Source organism: Euprymna scolopes, chromosome 15 (assembly GCF_053919585.1).
Source record: "Euprymna scolopes isolate OS-2025 chromosome 15, ASM5391958v1, whole genome shotgun sequence".
In the NCBI taxonomy this organism is placed as follows: domain Eukaryota; kingdom Metazoa; phylum Mollusca; class Cephalopoda; order Sepiida; family Sepiolidae; genus Euprymna; species Euprymna scolopes.
Genome location: NC_136496.1, coordinates 78,449,105 through 78,475,002, shown reverse-complemented (window position 1 = coordinate 78,475,002; position 25,898 = coordinate 78,449,105). Strand labels below are relative to the sequence as shown.

Here is a 25,898-nt window from a genome sequence, read left to right as displayed (position 1 = left end):
ACAATTCAATAATGGATGAATTTCCAGGAGACACAAAGCAATACAAGTCAGTTGATTCAGCTACTAATGAATATGAAGCTGTTCACTACCCTGTGGAGTTTTTAAACTCTTTGGAGATATCTGGAATGCCTCCACACATTTTAAATCTCAAAATTGGATCGCCAATCATGATTCTTCGATCCTTGGAACCGCCAAAAACAACAAACGGAACCAGATGTGTTATCACCAGATTGCACACCAATGTACTTGAGGCCACCATTTCCTGTGGTCCCTACAAAGGCGAAACCGTTCTACTGTCAAGGATCCCCTTAGTTCCATCGGACTCAGTACTTCCATTTAAATTCCGGAGACTCCAATTTCCTGTGAAGGTGTGTTTTGCAATGAGCATAAACAAAAGTCAAGGTCAGACATTTAACACCATTGGCGTAGACTTGACATCAGACTGCTTCAGTCACGGTATGTTCTACGTCTCCATCAGCCGGACAGGAAGTTCAGAAAAACTCTACATTCTGGCTCCAAATCAAAGCAGCAGAAATGTAGTTTACCCTGAGGCTCTTTAGTGAAAAGTTCGAGAAATGGATATGAGGAAAAACTGACATGATCTGATTGTGGTAAGTTTTTAGTATTGAATGTGCAAGATAAAATTTAAGCAAGAGTTGAAAATGACTTCAATGAAAAATTTACTATGTAACATCAAGTAACCTTCCTTTTTGATGAAAATGTTTTGTGAAGTTCCTGATTGAATTTCAGTCACTACAAGAGGTAGTTAAAATGTTAATCACCTTATGCAATCGTTGCTCTTACAACATCAACTTACTGGAAAGGTGCCCACAGATTTTGGTACCCGAGTGCGCAACAAAGCTCCGTGCGAAGCACGGGTATCTTTGCTAGTATATATATATATGTGTGTGTGTGTGTGTGTGTGTGTGTGTATATATATGTGTATATATATGTATATATATGTATATATATGTATGTATATATATATATGTATATATATGTATATATATATGTATATAGGAAAATGTATTTGGTGGAAATATCACTTTCGACGGTAATTCTTGGCCTGAAGACGTAATCCCCAAACGTGGGTGATTACAGAAACATGTATGCACATATGTAGCCATTAATGTCTGTATAAATAAAATTAACATATATATGTATATATATGTATATATGTATGCATATATATATGTATATATATATGTATATATATGTATGTATATATATGTATATATATATGTATGTATATATATGTATATATATATGTATATATATATGTATATATATGTATATATATATGTATATATATATGTATATATATGTATGTATATATATATATGTATATATATGTATATGTATATATATATATGTATATATATGTATATATATATGTATATACATATATATGTATATATATATGTATATATATGTATGTATATATGTATTTGTTTATATATATCCTCCCTCCACAACCTGACTAGTTTCCTTTCTCAACTCGAGAATCCTCTCTCAACCAAAATGTTCCCGCCCGCTTCAACTTCCTTCCCCTTCTTCTCCCGAAAAAATACATACTAACGCTGTAAATTGATAACATTCAAGTCAGCTATAGACCTAACTAATTCGTTATGTCTGATGAGGTCTGCACTTGATCGAAATAAATGTATGGGATTAGTCTAAGTTTATGTTGGATTTTTTCTTTTACGCTCTCTCACACACACACATACATATATATATATATATATATATATATATATATATATATATATATATATATATATATATATATATAGCTTAGTGCATTAGAAGGAAAGAGTGAGCTTAATTCTATAAGAGGAGGCTGATCTGGACAATATATAGTTCAACATGTATCCTTGGAGCTTATATATATATATATATATATATATATATATATATATATATATATATATATATATATATATATATATATATATATACGCGTCCCGTCAGAAGAGGCGATTTAATGGATGTATTGTTTGCAAGGAAGCAACGTCTCTATCCTTTAGGCAAGTTTGAATATAGCTGTAGCGTTTATACGCTGCGAATATCAGTAATAAAAGACAATAACAAAATTAACTTTATATAGAGAGATACATCTCGATAAAGGTAGATAGAAGGAGAGAGACGGAGAGAAAATGAGATAGAAAAATAAGCGAGAGAGACAGATAGACAAAGTAAAAGAAAGTCTTTTAAACGTAAGTGAATCGTCTTGCTAAGAGACTAATGAAAAAGGGCAGAGGTCAAGGGTCAGAGATCATTCGGCAAAGATTAGAAAATCGTTGTTGAGGAAACTGAGATAGAGGCTTTTTAACTGGGTTAAAGATGAAACTAAACACAGAAAGGAATAAAAAAAATAACGAATAATAAAAATAGAGGTGGGGGGAGGTTTGGAAGACACAGTTAAATATGGGCGGAGCATGACGCAGTTCCAAAGAAGCTCTCCCGTCACCTTTGTCGATGTTTGCTCGCCAAATATTATCACAGTCTCCCTTGTACATTATAAGCTACAGTTTCAGATTTGACCAACCGCCGCCATTTTTGTTAATTCATTTTTTGTTGTCTTTTCTTTTTCGTGCCTTCCATCTCTCTTTATCTCTCTATCTCTCTCCCTCTCTCTTTCTTTCCCTCTCTACTTCACCTTTCTTCTTATTCACCCACCTTTTCCAACTCACTCTGATCGACGTACTTCTTTTCCTTCTCCTCTTTGCGCGTTAATTTCCCTTCCCCGCTCTTCATATATACTGTTTGATTTTCTGCTTGTAAACGCTAAACCTTGTGCGTCCATCTGCAAATACGTACAGTTTTTTTTTTTTTTTTTTTTTTTTTCATAATGCGGTGCAGATTCAGCTTTAGGTACAGGCCGCACCAAACAGACATTCTCCAAATCCCGGGGTGTTTACCATAACACAATAGTTAGCGCGCTTGTTTTGCAGATCAGAATAACGGGGAAGCGGCTCGACGAATGCCATAGATAATAGCGCTTGCAATGAAATCGACTAAACAAGGTTCAAATCGGATATAGTTGCGTTAACTTACATTCTTATACCATTAGGAAAAACTTCCCAGCTAGAAAAAAAATCAACCTGTGATTATAAAATCATTTGCAAGCAATCCATGATTAAAAAAAAACAACAACTCATTTTCAGCCTAAATAAGGCATATTGCCACTTGGAACATAGGGGACTGTGTGGAGTTGAGCAGCGAGATGTCTGTTTACATTACATTTAAACTTTTGAAGGTTAATACAGTCAAAGTAGCAAGAGACATAGAGCGAATTCCAAAGTCTAGCCGTCCAAAAGGAGAATATTAGATCAGAAGGCATTTCGGCATTTAGAGACCTCAACAGTGAAGGGTGGGATTTTGCTGCCTGTGGGATTAGTCGGGAGTATTTACGTTGTGGGGCACTAGAGTAATGAGTTCATCAGAGCACATATTATTAAAGTACTTCTAAAACAGACACAGGGATGCAATATTATAGCGATGAGACAGAGTTTGGAGTTTGACCGACAGTGCAGGACCTATTAGATTTGAAACTCTTTTTATTGTCTGAGGTTACTGGCATTACTTGGAATTCGTTTCCTGCTCACTGTTTTCCCAACACGTAGAAGCTTAAATGTAATGCAAGTTACCATGTTGCTACACAACTCCTCATTCAAGTTGCTCCTTGTAAATCTGTTCTCTCCTACAGTAGCTCTTCACACTTTCAGTTGTAAACCAAAGTAAAAAGAAAAATGAACGGTGGATACGACTAGATTCTAACTCGGTTTGCCGATTACGAAGTCTGCATCAGTAAGCGTTAAGCCACCTGTACCTACCCCTGACACCACTCCTCCTTCGATCAACTCCGTAATAATAAAGTGCTCAGTTTCATAACCATTTCTATGCGTAGAATCCCAGGAAGATATATATCATTCCTTCCGGCTATTTTTATCACAATACATCGCCATCTTTGCCAAGATTACAATTATTTATCATTTTTATTTTAGTTCTTGCGTTAAAGACAATCCATCGGGTCCCCTTATTTTTCTCTTCTCTCTTCTTCCCCAAACGATCTAGTCACCTCTTGAAACATCTGGACCTTTTCCTACACCGCTGAATGGTTCAGGGTTCAGTCGACTAACCTTAGGCAGTTGTGGGAGGTGGCTGATAGACTGCTGGTCCGAGACCCAACAACCACCAACGTCTCATTTCCCAAAATAAAATCAGACCATTGACAAAGTGGACAATGTTAAATTAAAGACAGCAAGCCTAACGACAAAAAAAAAAAAAAAAACATAATAAAAAAACAGAGACGAAAGTTACGAGACGCTCAATTATTATTATTATTATTATTATAAAAATGAATCTAAGCATGAGAATACTAATAATAATGATAATGATGAGAATAATGATAATAATTAAAATAATAATAATAATAATAATATTAATGTTAATTAAAAAATAATAGTGATAATAATGATAGTAGCGATAATAAAATAATTATAGTAATAATAATTACTAATATTAACACAATGATGATGATAATAATAATAAAGCTGATGATAGTAATACTATAAATAATAATAGTAGTAGTAGTAGTAGTAATAATAATAATAATAATAATAATAATAATCAAACATCATCACAGCAATCATATGGATTTAAGTTAGAGAGCATAATGTGACACAATGAATCTAATATATATATATATATATATATATATATATATATATATATATATATATATACATATGTATGTATATATATTTGTTGTCTGTCCCAGTCAACGAGGGGTAATTTTGCTAGTATATATGTATATATATATATATATATATATATATATATATATATATATTATATCAGCCCCTTTAAGACAATTTTTGAGCACTTTAAAGTTGAAATAGAAAGTCGGTCACCTAATCTCGCATGCATAGATCATGATGTTATAATCGTTAGATCATTATGGCCGAATGTTACCACATTTAAAAAAAAAATGAATCTTAAAATTTAAATTCTATTTTCTCGCTATTGAGATTGGCCGTGAGGTTTGTTCCTTGCTAATGGAGTCAGAGATTGTTCATGGCTGGGTTCGAAATTCCCGAATGGAAATAATCGTGACAACACCCGTGATGATTCCTGAAATGATGAAACGTTGGCATTAAAAATATTATTGTAATAGCTATATATATATATACTACCAAAAGTACCCGTCGTTGACTGGGTTCAAAAACAGCCTACAGAAAATGGACTGATTTATGAAAGTGTGATAGGTTATGAAAAGAAGGGTTGTAAAGAGATAGCTTCGAATTTGGGGGTATCAAAACCAAAGCAAAATATGATGAAAGTAAAAATAAAATAGATAAATCCCATAATTTATTATACCATACCTGTTCACACTGAAACACTTATCACAATATTCTGTGAATCTATATTAAAAAAAAACTTGTTAAACTTTGTGACATATTTCCATTCTATGGAGGTCAGGTGCGAACGAACACCCAATAATTTTATTATATCACATTTCTTCAAACAGAAACATAATTATCAAAGTATACTTACGCAGATAGATATGAAAAGTCTTTATTAAAGTGTGTGCCTATTTCCATTCTATGGAGGCCAGGCGCGAACGCAGACCCCACAATTTTATTATACCATCCCTATTTAAGTTAAAACATACTTATCAAAGTATTATTATGTACATCTATATCAAAAACACTTGTAAACGTTTTTTTTATTTTTAAATTTATTTGCATACTTTGGGGATCAGGCGCGAACGCAGACCCCACAATTTTAATGAACCACCGTTTTGCCAGATCAAAAAATACCCATTCATGTGTCTCGATACATCTTTTATCATTATATGTAATCAGTTTTTTAAAATAGTTAACCATATAGGAGCCTATTCGTGACCAGACACACACACACACATTCAGCTTTATATTATAGATATACTAATATTTTTAAATTTTTTATTTCTATATTTATAGTATGGCCGTAACAACCTTGCAATAGCGTTACGGTTAATTTTCGTATTAGAGGCAAGTAATGTTTACAGATTATCGTTATTATAGTACTTAGATTTAAGACCATTTTAGATTTAAAGTTTAATTGAATATGAGAATAAATAAAAAGGCTGTATTATATATATAAATCCTTGTACAACATTTCGCGTGAGGTATTCTAATCTATTTATTATTATTTAATGTTTTAAAATTTATTATCATTCTACTTGAATATGTTTTCATATCGTTTCTAAAGACAATTATGAAGGGAGATAATCCGCTTATAATTCTTGTGTTGTATTCTTGGGTATCTAAATAAAACAGTACATACCCTCTAATTATTATTCTGACAGCAAAACCACCCAATAGCTACAAATGTGTTTCACTCCGATGAGAAGATGTCTACTCCTGCATTTATGGGTAAAAACATTTAGAACAGGGAGTAAAGTAGGAAAATAAGTAAATCAGCATGGATTCTACCAACTTAAGATGTCAGATGACAAAATCAATTAAACTAATTTTCAGCCCCCAAATTGCTAATTTAATTTTTAATAAAAACTTGTTTAATTGTTAAGTTGTTTTATTGATTTGAAGAGAGTATCACTTATTTCATCGTCAATACTGCTACAACTGAATACAAAAATACTCACCGTTATGAAGAAAAAACTCCATTTTTAGATGAGCTTTATACTTTATTTATATTTCTTACCCGGTTTAGAATAATAGAAACTATATTCGCATGTTAGATTTGGATCCTTCAATTGAGATTATAACAATTCTAGCTATTTAACTCTACATTAAAATTAAATCCTAGCATGCGATGATCCTTATTGTTGTAAAAAGTTATACCTCAGTTACATTTAAGGCGTGATAGCAGAAATCTATTCCTGTAAAGACATCCCTGTATGGCATCAAGTCTTTTATTAAAAATTTCCTCTTTGGATTCAGTATGTAGGAAGTTTCCAATAAACATAGATTGCACCTTTTTGATTTCCCGGGGCTGTACTACCTCCCCCTATGTATATATATTTCATAAATCCTTTACTATATACTGTCTGCTACTGACCATTTTAATTCAAAATTTTCATTATTTCTGTTAAGTTCCCTAACCCAATCACCTAATGCAGTTATATTCCTCTTTTTGTTTTGATTTTTAATGCTGATTTTTATACCCCCCCTGCTATCGTTTACGTCATCCCTATTAGTTTCTATCTCAGGTTCCTTTTTAAATGATACTACGTGGTTTCTATATCCGTCCTTAAACACGGTTCCCGTGGCTCCCAGATATATCTTCTTAGTGTTGTCGGTTTTTATCTCGCATTTATATACTATTTCCGAGGGTTTTTTTTACGCATGGAAAGTATTCCCCCCTAAACCGTAACTATTTATTGGTTATGAAGAAAGTTCTCTCTCTCTCTCCCCCCTCTCTCTCTCTCTCTCTCTCTCTCTCTCTATATATATATATATATATATATACTCCTATAAATTTGTTTTTTTTAATGTATTGATATTCATATTAAAACCCTTTTTTCTATTTATTTAAAAAGAAAATACAACTTTGTTATATATGGGTTGTGGAATTGCATTCATCTGCAAAAGATCTAACTAAATTGCATATTCTTTAAACATTCATATTAATAAATTTCCTATTAGTTTTTTCGGTTTTCTTATGGGATGATAATCTTTAGTTAACTATTACATGTAATCATATTCATGAAAAACTCTTAATATATATATATATATATATATATATATATATATATATATATATATATATTATTACATTTGTTTTACTACCACAACACTTTCTCATAGGTTTACTATGCATTTCTCTTACACTAGCTCAATTTGCCAACACGTAAAGAATCATGAAATCACCCTGAAGAAGTATTTTAAACGAAGACGAAACGTTAATGAACTTTAGATTTTCCTTTTTTTTTCTATGCTACTTATCTTTCTTTTTTGTTCCAATATATGAGAGCTCGTTCTATTATCGGGCAACTCCAATGGCTTCCACAAGTAAAATATAACAATGTAAAATGAAGAAAACAATGTCTTCTATCCTTAATACTATGTGTCCTTGTTTTGACAGGTCTGGCCATCTTTCAGACGACGTTCGCCGGGGCGGTACACTATGGAATCTTCTGCACCAAGACGGTCATAGCGAAAGGCACACGCTTCGGGCCATTTAAGGGGCGCATTGTGAACACCAGCGAAATCAAGACTCATGATGATAACTCGTTTATGTGGGAGGTGAGACACGAATCAATGGAACCTTCTCTTCTCTTGTCACCTCTGTTCCGCTTTTTTTCTTGTTTTTTGTTTTTTTGATGGGATCGATTGGAGTAGGTATTTCTTTCTAAGTTGAATGTGATCTCATCTAAAAAATGACAGTTTTCGCGCCCTTTCATTGTCGTTTTTTATTATTGAAATCTACTTTTTTTTACAACGGTAATTGTTTTCGTTTTTTTTTTATTAACTTTTTTGATTTTACGTTCTTATTCTATTTCAATATTGTTTTCTAGTTTTATTTAAAATTATTGCATTTTGTTCCAGTTTTTTTGTTTTCAAACTGTCTATTTTATACGTTATTTTCCCAAGTTTATCGATAAAATTCTCCGTTTTTGCTTCTTAAAAAACCTGCAATTTTGTATATTTTTCTTCCAATCTTGTGTTTCCCGCTATCGCACACACAACAGAGATACACCCTTCAACGACTTTCTAATTGTTTCTGCCTATCAATGTCTTCAAGTACATCTGAACCGAATTTTAAATCTGATTTTCTGATACCATAAAAAATATATAAACAAGTTGTCAATAAATATATAAAGAATTCAGCTACATTTCCTTAGTTCCCTTTGTCTGCTTAAAAGTTTTTGGCACTTGTGCATTTTGATTATTGTGGACAGTTCTTTTTGTTTTCAGTTTTGAAAAAAAATATTTCAAAACAGGGGAGACAACTCAAGAAAACCACATCCAAAAATGTAATGTTTCACGTAAGTTTTAGGTAAAAATAAAATACCCTAACGTAATAAAAGAGCACAAAATAAAACATTAATTATCTGAACTTTATATGATGAACATTTTTCAATGTGACCGCAGACGTTCTCCCCAAATCCTCTAGTAGAACTGTTTATTCTAATAAGAGAACAGTATCCTTGAAAAGAAAAACATCGGTTTCAAAAAATACACACACACATCCCAATAATGGCTGTTCAAATCTATGATTTTATTTATTACAAAATTTTAAATTTTGTTTAAAATAAGTCCGTTTTTTAAAAGGTAGACCGTTGAAAACTACTTATAATATATTTTATATATATATAATTTATAATATTTTTTATATATATATATATAGTTTATAATATATTTTTTATATATATAATTTATAATATATTTTATACTAGCATTTTAGCCCGGAGTTGCCCGGGTGTTTGGAGGGGTATGTTGAGCAAAAAAAAAAAAAAAAAGCGGTCAATTTTTGTAAACTTTGACCCCTATTATGATCTCTTAACATTTATCATTTTAGGCTCAAATCAAGTTATTAAGTTAGATCCATGTCCATGGAACCTATATTTAAAATTTCATTTGTTTATACCCAAAATTGGCGGAGGAGTTTGGTAGAGTTCTCGAAGGTCAAATCGTTGAACTTTGACCCCATAACAGCCAAATTTCTAGCCGAAAACGGATTACAAAGATTTCCCCAAATCTCAGTACCCTATATATAAAATTTCGAGTCTGTAGACTTAAAATTGACATACTTATTGCGTAGGGAAATGTACACAGACACACACACAGACAAACACGTTCACTTTTATAGATATATAGATATATACTGTATAATATATTATGTAAATATAATTTATAATATACTATATATATAATTCATAATATATGCTATATATATAATTCATAATTTTTAAAAGCCATGCATTTTCATATAATGACAACTTTTATATATTTCAGAATTTTAAAAATTTTATTTTAATTCAATAAATGTTCAAATAATCAATGTTTGATTTTGTGTTATTCAGCTTTTAACATCAGATTCTTTATGCAATAAATATATTTTTTTAATCATGAATTTATGTTCTTCTTGACTTAAGGGAAGAGGATAAAGGAAAAGAAAATCACCAAAATATTGAACCATTCATAGATCTGTACTTTGAAGACCAGTTGGGCTGACAAGCTATGAGATATATATATATTATTCCTTAATTGGATTTTTTTATTTTGAGATGAGCATTTTTTTTTTTTTTAATGTTAATTTTATTTTTATTTCGGACTATTAGTCTCATCTTTATTAGTTGTTGTTTGTTTGTTTTTATTGGTTCACAACGTTTCGGCCAACTTCCTCTGGCCTTCGTCGGATAGTGTCGCAGTTGATAGAGACGTTAAATCTCTACGGTTCCAGATGAACATTGTCTGAAGATAGCGGTTTCAATCCCACCCAAAGCGTGCCAGAGGTAATTGGTCAAAAATGTGGTGAGACGACGACAACTACGGATGGCAGTGATGGCTGAGAATGCAGTTAGGAGATTCGAAGTTCCTATCCGTCGCGGTTACCACCTGACGAAGGCCAGAGGAAGTTGGCCGAAACGTTGTGAACCAATAAAAACAAACAAACAACAACTAATAAAGATGAGACTAATAGTCCGAAATAAAAATAAAATTAACATAAAAAAAAAAAGCTATGAGATTAAGAAATATTTTCTATACCGGTATTTCTTTTCTTTTTTTGAAAGGCGACTTGAATGTACAATTTGGCGGTAAAGAGTTAAATGTATTTGTTTTATTTTTACCTAAAAGTTATGCGAAAGTTTAACATTTTTTTGGATAGAGTCTGCTTAATTTGTCTCCCCCTGTTCTAAAAGGAGTTCTTCAGAAATGAGAAAAAAAATTGTCCACGATAACCAAAATGCAGAAAAGCTGATTTTTTTTTTTAATTATAGGCTCACTACTTACCAAGATCAAACGCTATTTGTGGATAAAAGTTAACAAGAGGAAACTGTTTTCTAATCAAATGATGAGGAATATTATGGAAGTAACCTGTAATTATAAATCTCTATTGATATTACTAGCAATATATGTTCCGCCAATCGCATATTTCGCTATACAATGTAAGCGTTCAGTTTGCCACTGAACAGCCGGTTGTGATAGTTAATTTTTATGCTAATTACACGTAACACGTGTAAGGTTATACAACTTTTTCAATGTTGTGATATTTTAATAGACCCAACACGTTGTAGACTCCGTCGCAAAGAAACGGAAGAAGAAAAAAAAAGTCAACGCACTTTTTTAACAAAGGACTTTATACCTGGCATTTCCAACAACGCATTATTGTTCTAAATATTTAAACGGTTCATTTCTTCTTTTCTGGCCGCGTGTTACTTTTACTCGGATCTGACACCACCCACGCGTCTCGAACACGCCTAGAACCCCACTTCTCTGAACACTTGTGTCTAAAACACGTCCTTTCCCTCTCTCGTATCTCGAAGGCGCCTCGAATCCATGTTTCTCTCGTCACGTGTGTCCTTTTTATTTCTTCTATGACGTCACATAACGCAACCGGCTGGGTCATATTGCATATGGCTGCTGCTAAACCAGCGTCAGCGGCTTTGTTGCACACAAAAAAAGTACATGACATTTGTGGCCATTTTTATATGTACAATGGCATGGAAAATTCATTTCTGACCTTCTTTTTGTCGAATTAGGTACAGTTTTTCGGCAAATTGTCACTTTCGAGAATTTTGCGGAGAATCTTAGTGATCTAAGTGATGAACATAGCCAGAGATTTCATCAGGATATTTCAGTGATGGAGAATCATTTTTAAGGGAGATGAAACCCTGGCATGTTGGCAGACTACTGTTGGAATATAAAAATAGAGGATGATACTCAACGCAAGAGGGTGAAGTAGACAAATGTTATTTAAATTGACAATTCTGTTTTTCGTTCATAACCAGTAATAATAGAATATGATTCATATTACACGAGAATGATGCTTGATCTAGAGAAATGAAAGTCAGATTTAGTATCAGGTGACTTTGTTTAACACCGAAGCAGGTCATATGCGGCATGCACTTTTTAAATCTGAAATTAATTCCTGTGTTATTATTTACTATCGCCGATGGTTGAAAAATAACGTAATTAATAAATCTACGACGTCATACCAAAGTTATAATTATTTTGCTTAGGTCATGTTTTAAGCTCTATAAGAAAGTCTGAAAAGGTCAGTTGGTAAAACCTAAGATTGAAGATCTCAATGTATCTTGAGCCGCTGACGCGGGATTAGCAGCAGCAGTAGCAGCAACCATATGCAAATGACCAAGCCGGCTGCGTGACGAGAGAAGCATGTATTCGAGACTTTCTTGTATTACTTGTTATTGATGCAACAGTTTCCACTACTAAAAGTAGGTAAGATCGCTTATAATTGAGAAAAATTGAGGAATGTATTTATTACGTTAAAAAAACTTGACTGACAAAGAGATCGCTATTTACATCAGAAGTTAAGTATATATGTATACGTTTCTCAAGGTTTTTAAAGCATCAGATCAGTGCATCCTAGTCTACGGATCAGACTCTTGGGCACTAAATGTTGCTCGATCTAAGAAACTCAATGGATCATACATAGTCTTCAACATATCGCGGTAAAATTATGTAATAAAGTGTGTTTGCCTTGCATGCATATCTGCAGTTGTCAACGCCGACTTTTGGCGCTGGCCAGACATGCATCGTAATACGATGAACCTTTTGGTAAAAGGCGTTGGTGTTGTCTACAGAGGTCAAGCGACTAGATAGGTCTTATATTACAATCAAGATTCTTCTAAAGTAGAACGTTTGACTGCAATGAGTGAGCGGGCATCATCGTGCACAGTTTCACCATCAATTAAATCGTACCATTTATCAATATACACATTTGTTGTCTACATTATTTACACGTTTATTTATTACCAACTGCATGTACTCGGTGTTTTCCGGGAGTCTTCTAATTTTAATTTTTGCTTCACTTTTTTAACGATGCGATTTTTAACAGTTTGTTTAAAATTTAATTATTACAGTATCGCTTGGTTGTGATCTTTATTTCCATGGGAAGCGCTCGTCTGAGCTCCAATCTCTGATCCCCCCTCGCCAATCTTTCGCGAAAAACACTTGTCTTGTCAAATTTTTCGCGAAATATCTTCCACTATATTATGTCGAGGAAGAAGAGGAAAAAAAGATTGACAAAGGAGTCTTACTCCGAAATATATTTCTTTAAAAGTAAACACCCGTTTATTTTATAAAAAAATTCGCGTTGCAGTTTTGGCTTCAAATGTATTTATACATGTTTTATTCTTCATATATATATATATATATATATATATATATATATATATATATATATATGATGAAAATAATGGAAATAGTATTCCGACAAAATAGAGAAATAAAAAGGAGCAAACCGTATTATGTGTTCATCAACGTTTCGTTTTTATCGAAATAAAGACGAAACGTTGATGAACACATAATACGGTTTGTTCCTTTATATATATATATACATATATATACATATATATATATATATATATATATATATATATATATATATATATATATATATATATATATATATATATATATATCAACCTTTTCACACACAAGGATTTTTTCGAATTTTTGCAGCCAGAAATGACTTTCTATTTGACAGCTTCATTCTTCAATTTTCTTTCTAATTTCCAAGCGTCACGAAGTAATTCATTCTGTTTTTTTTTTCTTTTTTCAACTATTAATAAAAGAGTAAAATCGCTGAGTTGTTAATGAATGAACCGAGATGTATTTTGATGGATTGGTTTTGTAATTAAATTATTTTTAAGTAGAATTTAAAGATAAATTATATTTTAGTTATTTTATATTATTATATTATTAAATAAATAAATTATTAGTAAGTAATAAAAATACGAATTGGCAAGTTACATAGATCCGAGAAACACATATACAGACATAGGAGAAAGGGTCACATAATTTGATTAGTATGGGAATACTACTACTAAAAAAAAAACTCGAATGATCATTTCAAAGTTGTCTTATTTTTACATAAGATTCTTTTAAAGACGTTTGCGGCATCGATTCTCTCGTACAATGGTGTGCCGTGGCTCGCCGTTTGAATATCACTGGTTGAGAAGCCATTCAATAAAAAGAAGAAGATGATACAGTCAATCTATTCCGATCTTCCTGAACTAATTGTACAAGCTCAATCAAGTGTGAGGCGGTTGGCTCGAAACGCGAATGGCCAGTGCAACCCTCACACCTAATTATGTCCACAATGGTCACTCATTCAGCGGACGAGTTTGACGAATACACACACACACACACACACACACACACACACACACACACACACACACACACACACACACTCACTCACTCCTCTTTCTCGCGTCTCAAGGGGGTCTCGCCAGTAAAGAATGTAACGAGCATGCGCAGTCGAGAATATCGCCTGCCATTTTTCATTCGTGACGATTAGTCTCTTCCCCGCAATATATTCGTGTGCGTTCTCAGAGAAAAATAAGGCACCGGTGACCAAATATGAAAAGATATTGCTTAGAACTCTTTATTTTGGCAGCCTTAAATCAAATAAAATTATCACATTTTTTTAGAATAAAAGAGTTGCGAAACGACGCTGATTTTTATTCCTTTGCCCGATTATCCGCACTATTCAAGACATTTATTTCTTTGGAATCCCGGGTATTTGCATTCTACTGCTGAAACTAAATTTCTTAATCCGATTTGTCGATAATTTTGTGTAAGTTTCCAGGACTTTTAATTATCCGTTCCGTGTGATAATTCTTTCGCTCTCTTTTCTTGTGTTTATTTGCAACTAAACGTCGTTTTTAAAAGCAACTGTAGTGTGTTTAAATTAATATTTTCAAAATAAAAACAATATTTCTTACTAGTTTATTGCGGTATTGCGTCAACATTCCGAACTGAAACGGGCACCGAAAGCAAACACCTTTTCTAATCCATGTAAGTGATTTCATTTGAAAGTAAAATTTCACTAAAAAAACTAATATTATGAGAAATGTAAACGAAACAGCTATTTTTATAATTACAAATCGATCGATCGATGCCTCCGCTCAGTCTCGGAAGACAAAGGATACCCGATGTAGGGGTAGCTGTGCGTGTAATTGTAAGGCAAGGGTTGCGCAATCAGTTACCACATCCCTCCTGAATCTGCATTGTTTGAGTCCAGTGGCAAGAGGGAGTCCAGGCTGAAAACAATGCCGAGATAAACAGAGAGCACATACAGCACCTGAAAGTTTTAAATGGTCGCCCATTTATTTCTGACCAGGTTCAACCTTGCTTAACTTCGGTGATCCAGCGGAAACCGGTGTGTCAACGTGATTATGTCATACCTTACTTAGAAATAAAACATATAAAATTAAATCTCTGTATATGTATATATATATATATATATATATATATATATAAAACATAATATATATATATATATATATAAAACATATAAAATTAAATCTGTGTGTGTATATATATATATATATATATATATATATATATATATAAAACATAATATATATATATATATAAAACATATAAAATTAAATCTGTGTGTGTGTATATATATATATATATATATATATATATATATGAGAAAGAAAATTAAAACTGTGCGTTGAACTTTACAATCAAAATTTATTGTTCGACTGAATACCCAAAAAAAACAATTTATAAAGTCCTTATTCCGCGGAGTTTCAAATAATGCTATTCTTGTTATTCTTCTCATCAGAGGAGATAAAGAAATCAGGAAAGTATGTTTGTAGCAATGCTAGAATTTGCTAGTTCAGGCATTAAGTGAAACCGCAATTTACTGTAGTTATAAATTGCCAAATAAAAAAGCAAAAAATGTTGGATATGTAAATATATATATATATATATATATATATATATATATATATATATATATATATATATATATATATAAACAAACCGCGCATAATATTTCAGCTTGTATGAAAATCCTCTCAAGTTGATCCGAAATGCAAAATAGTTCATTAGAGAGAATGTGTTCCAAAATAAGTCCAGCGTGACGATGCATATGATCCGATTGGAAAGTCTTCAAAGCAGCTAAAATAATGAAAATTGTTTTTTTCCGGGCAGTGCAGTAGCCCAAAGAGAAGTCTGTCCCCAGTCATGGGACCTAATAGTGAAAAGAGAGAAAACCAGTATGAGATCCTTCATCATCGGCTTAATTAGAAATTAATTATAAGATAGTGGCTAATAGTCTTGGCATAATAAATTTGTATGTGGCATCTGTTGTTGCAAACCTACAGTACTTTGGTATAGAGGGGAATTTATGTAATCAAAATATTGGAGGCACTATTATATATAAACACGGTAATTTAATAGGATCAACTTTATAAAACAAAAAATACATGACAACACATGTGCCTGTGTAGGAGGTGTTCCTATGTCGGTGACATTCGAGATAATAATAACAGGATAAATTTCACACAAATATAATTATTGATTATTTTATAAAAAAATATTTTCAATTCATCTTAATCGAACAGAAAATGGATGATTAAGTAAATAAAATTATCTGTTTTGGACGGGTAATAATAAAAAGGGAAACGGAAAAGAATATAATACATGGCTAACATTCATATATAAAGACACCAGTTGGTAGCCGGTGTTGCCCGGTCATACAATACGCTTAAACATGATATTTTAATTTATGCAGATTACATATGTATTATTATAGAATCAATCCTATATTGATTATTATATATTACAAGGAATAATTTGGCTGGTGGACTAATTCGCAAAAAATAAATAAATAAATAAATAAAATACCGTCTGTGTTTGTTTACAATATGGAATGAACTGAAATTAGCTGATATTTAGGCTTGACGATGAATGCCCTGGAAAAGTCACTTCTGATTAATATTTAGTTTTAAAATATGCAAACGAAAAATGATTTGTGATGATTATAAATCGGACCTCTTCTTTTGTCGTGAATTTCACTCAGTAATAAGAAAAAAAAAAAAAGTAAAATGGTGAGGTACACCCGGGCTTAAACACTGGATCATTCGATCTATAACATTAGATTAACTTGAATTGACGTTTTGTCTTACAACCTGTGTCTTTGGGAATCGTTTTTGGAATCGAAATCAGGTCTGAATTATTCAGCCCCGAAGCCGATTTCCGAAACTTTGAAAAAGTTCCTGATATTTCGATTAATCGTCCCATCACTAATATAAACCATAAAAAAAGCTGACCAATTCGTACGCACGAAACGTTTAGATTCCAGAAATTCGGCCATTTTCAATTGAGTGGTGTCATCATGATTAAGAAATTAAATGTCTTTAATAAACAAAATGAAATTAAATAACTTAATCTCCTCACGGCACAAAAATTGGAATCTTAGAAAGATCTCTATCATTCCAGTAATTATAGGAGTAACTGGACTCCTGAAAAAAGAATTACACAAACTACCTGGTAAATATACCCGGTGAACCAAGTGCAAGAGAGATTTAAAAAATTGCGCTTAAAAGGACAGCCAGAATTTTTTTTAAAAATCTCTCACTTGGAATATATGAGATAGCAGGTAAGTGTTTGGCATCCCACCGGATGCTCCATCCCAGCTTAGAAAAAACTGATGAGAAAATTGAAGAATGAAAAGCGTATTAGTGTGCCGCTGCACAGTGGTTGTGAACCAGTTATCTATAGAAAAAAAAAAGAACAAAAAATCGAAATTAGTGTAAAATCTCAAATGATTATGTGCTGTAATATTTTATTACAGTTTTTTTTTTTTTTTTGATGAGAAATGTCTTATTTATATACTTGCAGTTCAAACAATGTATTTCTCCATTTTTGCTGGTAAGTGTTAATGTTAGAGTTAAGATTGATGTAAGAATCAATGACTGTTAACTTCATTAGAGGTTTAGTGACCCTACGAATATCGCTTACTGGGCTGATTTGGAGTCGCTAGTCTAAGGTTTAGGAACATTTGGCCTATTATGCCGCTTTGCAGGCGGCTCAAGTTGACACAACTGTGTGCAGCGGACGTTTTCTCGGTTTTCGTTGAATATTAATAGGCAGATGCAGTCCAATTAATGAAAATAAATTGGTCGAGTTTTTCTTCTTTGTTTCGTGCTGATTAATTATGGTAGAGCGTTTAAAAGCACGAAGAACACATTTTGCAGGCAGAAATTATTCGCCACGGATTTACCGATTTGTGTCTTAGTATGAAAACAATAGAACACACAACACATACACGTTTTTCCTATTTTTTGATGGGTATGAGGCAGTTTGTCGACTAATGATTCAAGTGATTTTTATAAAAAAAAAAATAAAGAAAAAATTACGAAAAACTTCATCTATAATATAAATCTTACCTGTCTGTTTAAATGTATGTATGTATATCTACCTAAAACTTTCGACAGAGGCGATGGATCCTCAAGGGATCAATATCGTCTTGAAGCTGGACCCTTCGGACGACAAATATCGAAAAATTGGCTAAAAACATTAATTCCTTCACCATCAACTGGGCACTTTTCTACAAGGAGGGATCCCTTTTTTCGCCGATATTTTCGAAAGTCATCCCCTCTTTTCGATTGACTAACATTAATTTAAACCATCGCCACTTCCGGTTTGACGATGGACGCAACAGCAATGATGTCACTTTTTTTTACATTCTTTTCCTCCTTCACGGTACGGGTTCGAGCCTATCTGCCTGCCAACTACCACGTTTTTATTTTTTTGCTCAACACACACCTCCAAACATCTGGGCAACGCCGAGCACCCACTATATTCTAAATATAGTAGAACACAAGTGTATATATATATATATATATATATATATATATATGCATATATATATACACACATATATATATATACACACACAAACACACACACACATATATATATATATATATATATATATATATATATGTGTGTGTGTGTGTGTGTGTGTGTGTGTGTGTGTGTGAAATGTTCAATCTGATGACAGAGCAACATTAGTACATTGAATATATTCAAAATATAATTTCATTTAATCATAATAATTTATTTGATCCGCACAAGCGAAAACCGAATAATTTTGCAACAATTCTGAAAAAAATCCATAAAAATTAATATATCGAACAGAGAAACAATCTCCTAGGGCTTGTGGAAGGATATATATATATATATATATATATATATATATATATATATATATATATATATATATATATATATATATATATATATATATATATAATTTAAAGGAGATTAGAATAATAAATTAAAACTTTTAAAACTTTTAAATTATAAATCACATTACTTAATATATATATATATATATATATATATATATATATATATATGTGTGTGGGTGAGTGTGTGCGTATGTGCGTGTATATAAATATGATATAAATGACAATACATAATAGTGAAAATTAAATCCCAACGTTTGCCTAACTGTTAAGAGGGTTTTATCCAGAGTCAAGTAAAAAAAAAAAAAATACAAAATCTTGATAAAGATTTCGCAAGAGTTCAACGAATTGTTGAGAAGTATTACTTAGTTGTAGCTCTCCTTCCTCCCATTTTATCTGAACCCGCCACATTTATTGATACATATATATATGTATATATATATATATATATATATATATATATATATATATATATATATATGTGTGTGTGTGTGTGTGTGTGTGTGTGTGTGTGTGTGTTTGTGTTTCTATATAATTTTATTACGTAGTGTAGTATTTACATATAAACAAATAACACAAAGTTCTTCTTAGAAAGCTCAATAGTGCAATACTAGAGCTATAAATATTTCTTTAAATTACGACTTTATAAGGAACAGACACTCATTTTCAAAGTGTTATGCTTTTATTTGTAACAACTTGCAGTCATTTTTTTTCGGCCTAATGTCTTATGTCTTGTCTATAGTAGTTCATTAATTATAATTTTACACAATTGAGAAGCTCATAGAAAAAAACCCAGTTTTCCGAATTTCCACAGCCTATAGCTTCTTAACATGGCAGCATTCACTTATTTCTTAATCTACAATATATACGTAATACGTCAAGCAGATAATATCAACATTATATAAAATACATTTGCCCTTTCACCCCATTAATGTCTGTACGAGTATAAACTTTCTCTGCTACTTTTGTACATTATTTATTTTTCAACTTCCGACATTCAATAGTAATCACGGAGTTTAATGTAAGGTCCGCAGAAATTTTTATAATTCAATTTCAAACAACCAACATTAGTTTCTATTAATCAAATTTCAATATTTTTATTTAATTCATTTTAAACAACATACATGTTTTATAATTATCAAAGTCATAATAATTTTAAGCATGTACCTATATGCTCAAAAGAAACACATGCACACATATATATTTATTTGAATAAATATTAAAATATTATCCACACATGTATATCTTTCTTTCGTCTTTGCGCAGTCATCAGTATAGAGATAACCATTCAAGGCAGTAGCCTTCTTTTTTTTTCTTTCCCTACGCTGTGTCATTTTAATCGTTTTAAGCGACTATTTAATTGAATCCTCCATTTTAATCGGTACTGGAACTTCCATTTTTTTCTAGAGCTCTTTAGTTTCATCTACAGCATTTGTAATTTAGATTGTTGGTTTCTCATATATATATATATATATATATATATATATATATATATATATATATATATATATATATATATATCAACGTTTTATCTTTATTTCAAAACTTCCTCGGGAGGATTGATTTGAAGTACAATATTTGAAGATATATCTGTTGTGTTTATCTTCAAATATTGTAATGGTATTTTCTTTTTTTAAATTAATCCCAAGGAAGTCTTCAAATTTGGTTTCTTCCTTTTCCATCTCTCCATCACGTCGGATTACTATTTCCATAATTTTCATTTATATATATATATATATATATATATATATATATATATATATATATATATATATATATATATATATATATAAACTACTTCATTTACTCACATAAATTTATATACGAAAGTATAGATTTATCCGTAAACTTTAAGTATTTACTTCAAAAGTGCTCAATACGTAGGTAGAGCTAGTTAGTAATTTATAAAATATATATGGCGATTAAGCTACACTGAATATTTGGCGTTTCATCCACTCTAGGATTCCTCAGGCTTATGCGCGAATTCTGTGGTTGTTTATCGCTTTTATATGACGACCCATGTAGATTATGCCTTCATGAAAAATTTGCTATCCTGTACTTTAAAGAACCCCAACATCTATTAAACTGTAGAAGAGAAATAGCAAATAACTGTGTTCACAAAATAAAATTTACTCTAGGATAGCGATACAAAATAGTTTTAAAACTAACAAAAACAATAGAAAATAAACAAATAAATTAATTAAATAAACATGAATATACATAAACGATCACATATATATGTATGTATATATATATGTATATATATATGTGCATATATGTATGTACACATATGTATATTTATATATAAACTAGCAATAAAAAAACACTAACCTAGTTTTAAAACAGATCCTTTGTCCGATAAAATGAATGCCTATTGGCTGATAGGAAGGGGCGCGGTGGATACTAGAAAGCTGATTGGCTAACTAAATCCTCAATAGAAGAGGACCATATAAAAGCGATAAACAACCACAGAATTCGCGCATAAGCCTGAGGAATCCTAGAGTGGATGAAACGCCGAATATTCAGGGTAGCTTAATCGCCATATATATTTTATAAATTACTCTGTCTCTCTCTCTCTCTCTCTCTCTCTCTCTCTATATATATATATATATATATATATATATATATATATATATATTAAATTTGAAGTACCATGAACGTAAGTAAAAAGGTAAATTCATTAGGCAGCCATAATTCTAATAAAAGGACGAATTTAATCAGTAATAGTGTCACCCGAATGCCTACTAGATGCTATCCTCGAGTGTCTAAGACCTCTCTATACAGGGGTTTGTCAGAACAACCTGGTATGAGGATACTTTTTCCTATAATAAACGTTGACCAAATATTCAAAATCACCTAGTATTTGCAGCCTAAATAAGATCTCCGTTCTACAGCTAACCCACATTAGCTTTTACGAGGAATGCTGCACCTTCTGAAAGTGGTGTTACCTCAAGTAATAGCATAAAGCTGGATACTCCACCAGACTAGATAAATTCTTGTTCTAGAATCCAGTAAGACCAAGAGACCAAAGCGAATGATAAACTACAACATATGAAAATGGTTAATTGGGGTGAGGAACACTATGTTCTCCATTTCTTAACTGACTCAGTGTTTGAGAGATAAAGAACTTTAATGGAACATTCGAATATCTATGTATGTTCGAGTGTTAGCGCCACGTAGTGGGCCCCTTGATTTCTGAGAACTTCGACTGAAGTCAAATAAAACACAAAAGTGAAAGTAAAAAAATAATAGTTCGCTAAAAAAGATTTAAGACTAAAAAAAACAATTAGTAATATAAGTAAGAGGATATATCGGAATAACACAAGAAGTATGACATGGTTTAACCATCCATTTTCCCATATTATCCAAACTAATACTCTGTGATCGTTATACAAACTAATCGACAATAACTTTAAACTTGAAACAAATGCGATACTGATTACAATAAGCATATCTTATTCAATAATCACAAACTTAGGCCATATTTTAATTGCATCTTATTACTAGGGATAGGACAACAGCATATTCTTTTCATTGTTTTAACTCTCAAGTGTGTATCCGTTGATATATTATACGCTTTTATATAGAGTGGTGTGATTCTCGGTTGATTAACTGTGTCTAACTGTATCGGATATATACTCGAGGGTCAAAACAATAAGAATATTCTGTTGTCATAGCCCCACTTATTACAATAATATTAAGACAATATAAGCAAGCATTATAACAAAATAAATACGCCTGGTAATCGTACAATGAACAGTAACTGTAGGATTAAATAATTAATCAAGTTTAAACTTCTGCAGAGATTCGCGAGATCAGCATAAACATTTTCGAGGTCGACAAAAACCGGAAGTTCAACACCGAACACGAGAATAGTAGCCCGAATAATGGAAATAATACAAATTTTGATCTAAAAGATTCTGAAACAAATCTAATTTAGCGATCGTTTCTTTTTACGAGTATTTTATAATTTCTATTTTTGAGAAGTTATTTATTCTTAACTTTACATTGGGAAATGGTCGCCATTTTGTTTATATTTCATGTTTGCGATGAAAGAGGAAACACGAAAAAACATATATTAAAAAAAGAGAAATACAAATCAAATTCACACCAAATGAAACAATATTGTCATGTATCGAGCAGGAATCTACTCTTAAAAATAGGATTTCCAGAAAAAACAAAAAACAAACAACAAAAAAAAATCGTACATTGACAAAAGAAACATATCGTATGCACAGCTATGGGAAGGAGAAAAACTAGCCCCTCTTCGATATGGCAGTATTTTTTACAAAAATATCCGCATGATTTTCCTTCCGAATCCGAACGGACAGAAAAAAAAATGGAAACAATAGGAACAAATTAAATCTTAAGATGCGTCCATTTAATGTGCACGTTTAACGATGCAAATGCATTTTCTAATTTTAAGTGTGACAGACTGACGGATAGAGTATCTACTGAGATTTATGGATGTATCTAAAGTATTATATTTCACTTAAGCTTAAAAGAGCAAGTACAAAATTATTATTCGTAACTTAATCTTGAGAGACTAACGAAAACTGCTATTTCAAATTTAAGGTTGATAAACGAAAAAATTTGTACAAATTGAAGCTATTTCAAACATGATCTTAAGAGATTTAGAAAACATAATAGTTCAAACCAAAAACTGATAGTTGAACTGTCCCCTTAAGTAATCCAATTTACCAAATTTCCATTACTAACGATTACTACGACATTATCCCATGGACTACTGTACACTCATAAACTCTTATCTTCGAGTGGCCTCCAGGCCTTTATAAGTGGTGACTCTATGTAAAAAAAATATATAAAAAAAACAAAAATATGGAAACATACTATTATATTTCAAATCTAAGATTGATCCTATTTTGAACTGAAGTGAGACAAATCCAAAAACCGGAGAGATACTCTTATATTAGTTACGTTAAATGAAAGTGAAAGCAATTAGGATAGGATATTGTAATTTGCCTGAAGCATTGTGCGTAATGTGTAAGTGGGTTTGTGAAGGCTTTGAAAGTCTGTTTAGGTAAGCGAAATGAAAGGGGAATTTTTTTTTTTTAACAAAACATAATCGATCAAGAATCCAATTACATTTGAATAAAATGTTCAGTATTTCCACTGTTTGAATGCCTTGAATTTCGAAAATTATAACATGTAAAATAAAAATACTAGTGTTGGGTCGATTGAGCGGAATCGGGATCGGGAATCGGAAAAATTTGTGCCTATTTTCCGATGCCAACAACGATTCTTTTAATTGGCTTTTTTTTTTATTGGATTTTCTTTAAAGAAAAATATTCTACCGCTTATAGTAATACTAAAATAGTGAATATCTGTTGATTTTAACCAATTAGTAAAACTAAAATCGATAGATCATCCCTCACAAGTGTATCCTTACGTTTCAGAAAATATCTGCAGATTTAACATGTGTTTTTACGGTAATCGTGAAAAATAACTTTATAGTTAAATATGTAGAGATTTAGAAAGAATCTGAATCTGAATCGGTAATTGTATCAGAATTGGGAATTTTATACGGAATCGGTAATTGTATCGCAATCGGTAAAAATACTGAAATCGTCCCATCCCTAAAAAAAATACAGGTGGTTTTTATTAAAAAAAAAAAAAAAGACGTTTATTTAAATTTTAATTTTCGACGCATATGAGGGTTTTCACTAAGAATATACAGAAAATGTTTTTCTTTTTAACGCGGCATGTTGTCACTTAGCCGCGATCTTCTGTTCTTATCGAAACGTGGGAATAATATGTCCTATTCTGGTGGTTATTGCGTTGGTATGCACATATGAGTTATGAGTGAAAGCATTCCCACTGTTTGATTATATTAGTATTTTTTTTATAACCAGCGACCAGTCTAAATGAAAGTATTAAAAAATAAATAAAAATGTTTGTTCATTCAAAAATAAAACAAAAACGTTTTCACCTGTCTCTAAACCGTTATAATATTCAAGATAAATGCTTGTATAAAGTAGTTTCAGTCATTTGAATTATTTTAATTACCCTTAGATTATTTTGAGGACAAACTACGTCTTATCATACCCTTATGCGAAACTTAGTAAGCACCTTTACAAAAAAATAACATCCCAGAGATATGAATGAAAAAAATAAATTTAAAAATAACTATCGGTAAAAAAAGATACAAAAATGCCTGAAATTTAACTGTAAAAAAGTAAATGTGTTTAAATATTGATTTTAAATATTTTTCGTTGTGGTAGTTGCGTTTCGACTTTGGTTATAATAAAACATTTATTCTTTAAATGAAAGGATGCGGTTAAGTAATATAGTGACACAAAATAATGTACAAGTTGTTCTTTATTTAATAAAATAAGCATTTGATATAAACATTCGCGTGTAAAGGATTAAATAGCGATAAATTGATTAAGATTTGATAATTTTTTAAATTTTTATGGATATAATTGTCTGTATTTTTGAGATGAGGTGTTTTCATTGATTGAGATTGTCGGACTGACTTCCTCATCTTGGTTGTTATTGTCACAACGTTTCGGCCGTTTTGCCCCCCGGCCTTCGTCAGGTGAACCGTTTGTTAGGAGTCTCGAACCCAACCCTTTATTATTATTACGGGGGTACCGTGTTCGGACTCCAGCTAGGCTTTGGGACATAGTTGCTGATTCTCTGTTTTCAAAGTTACTTTTTCACTGCCTTCGTTCAGGAT

The 25,898-nt window shown here is 31.6% G+C and overlaps 1 protein-coding gene across 1 annotated transcript in view; it reads left to right on the top strand.

Moving 5' to 3' along the window:
* LOC145293927 (PR domain zinc finger protein 14-like) overlaps positions 1-25,898 on the top strand; it is a 334,529-nt gene that overhangs the window by 225,575 nt on the left and 83,056 nt on the right. The window contains exon 4 of the mRNA XM_080140752.1: positions 8,095-8,255. Coding sequence (XP_079996878.1) covers positions 8,095-8,255 — 161 coding nt within the window. The remainder of the gene's footprint in view (positions 1-8,094; positions 8,256-25,898) is intronic.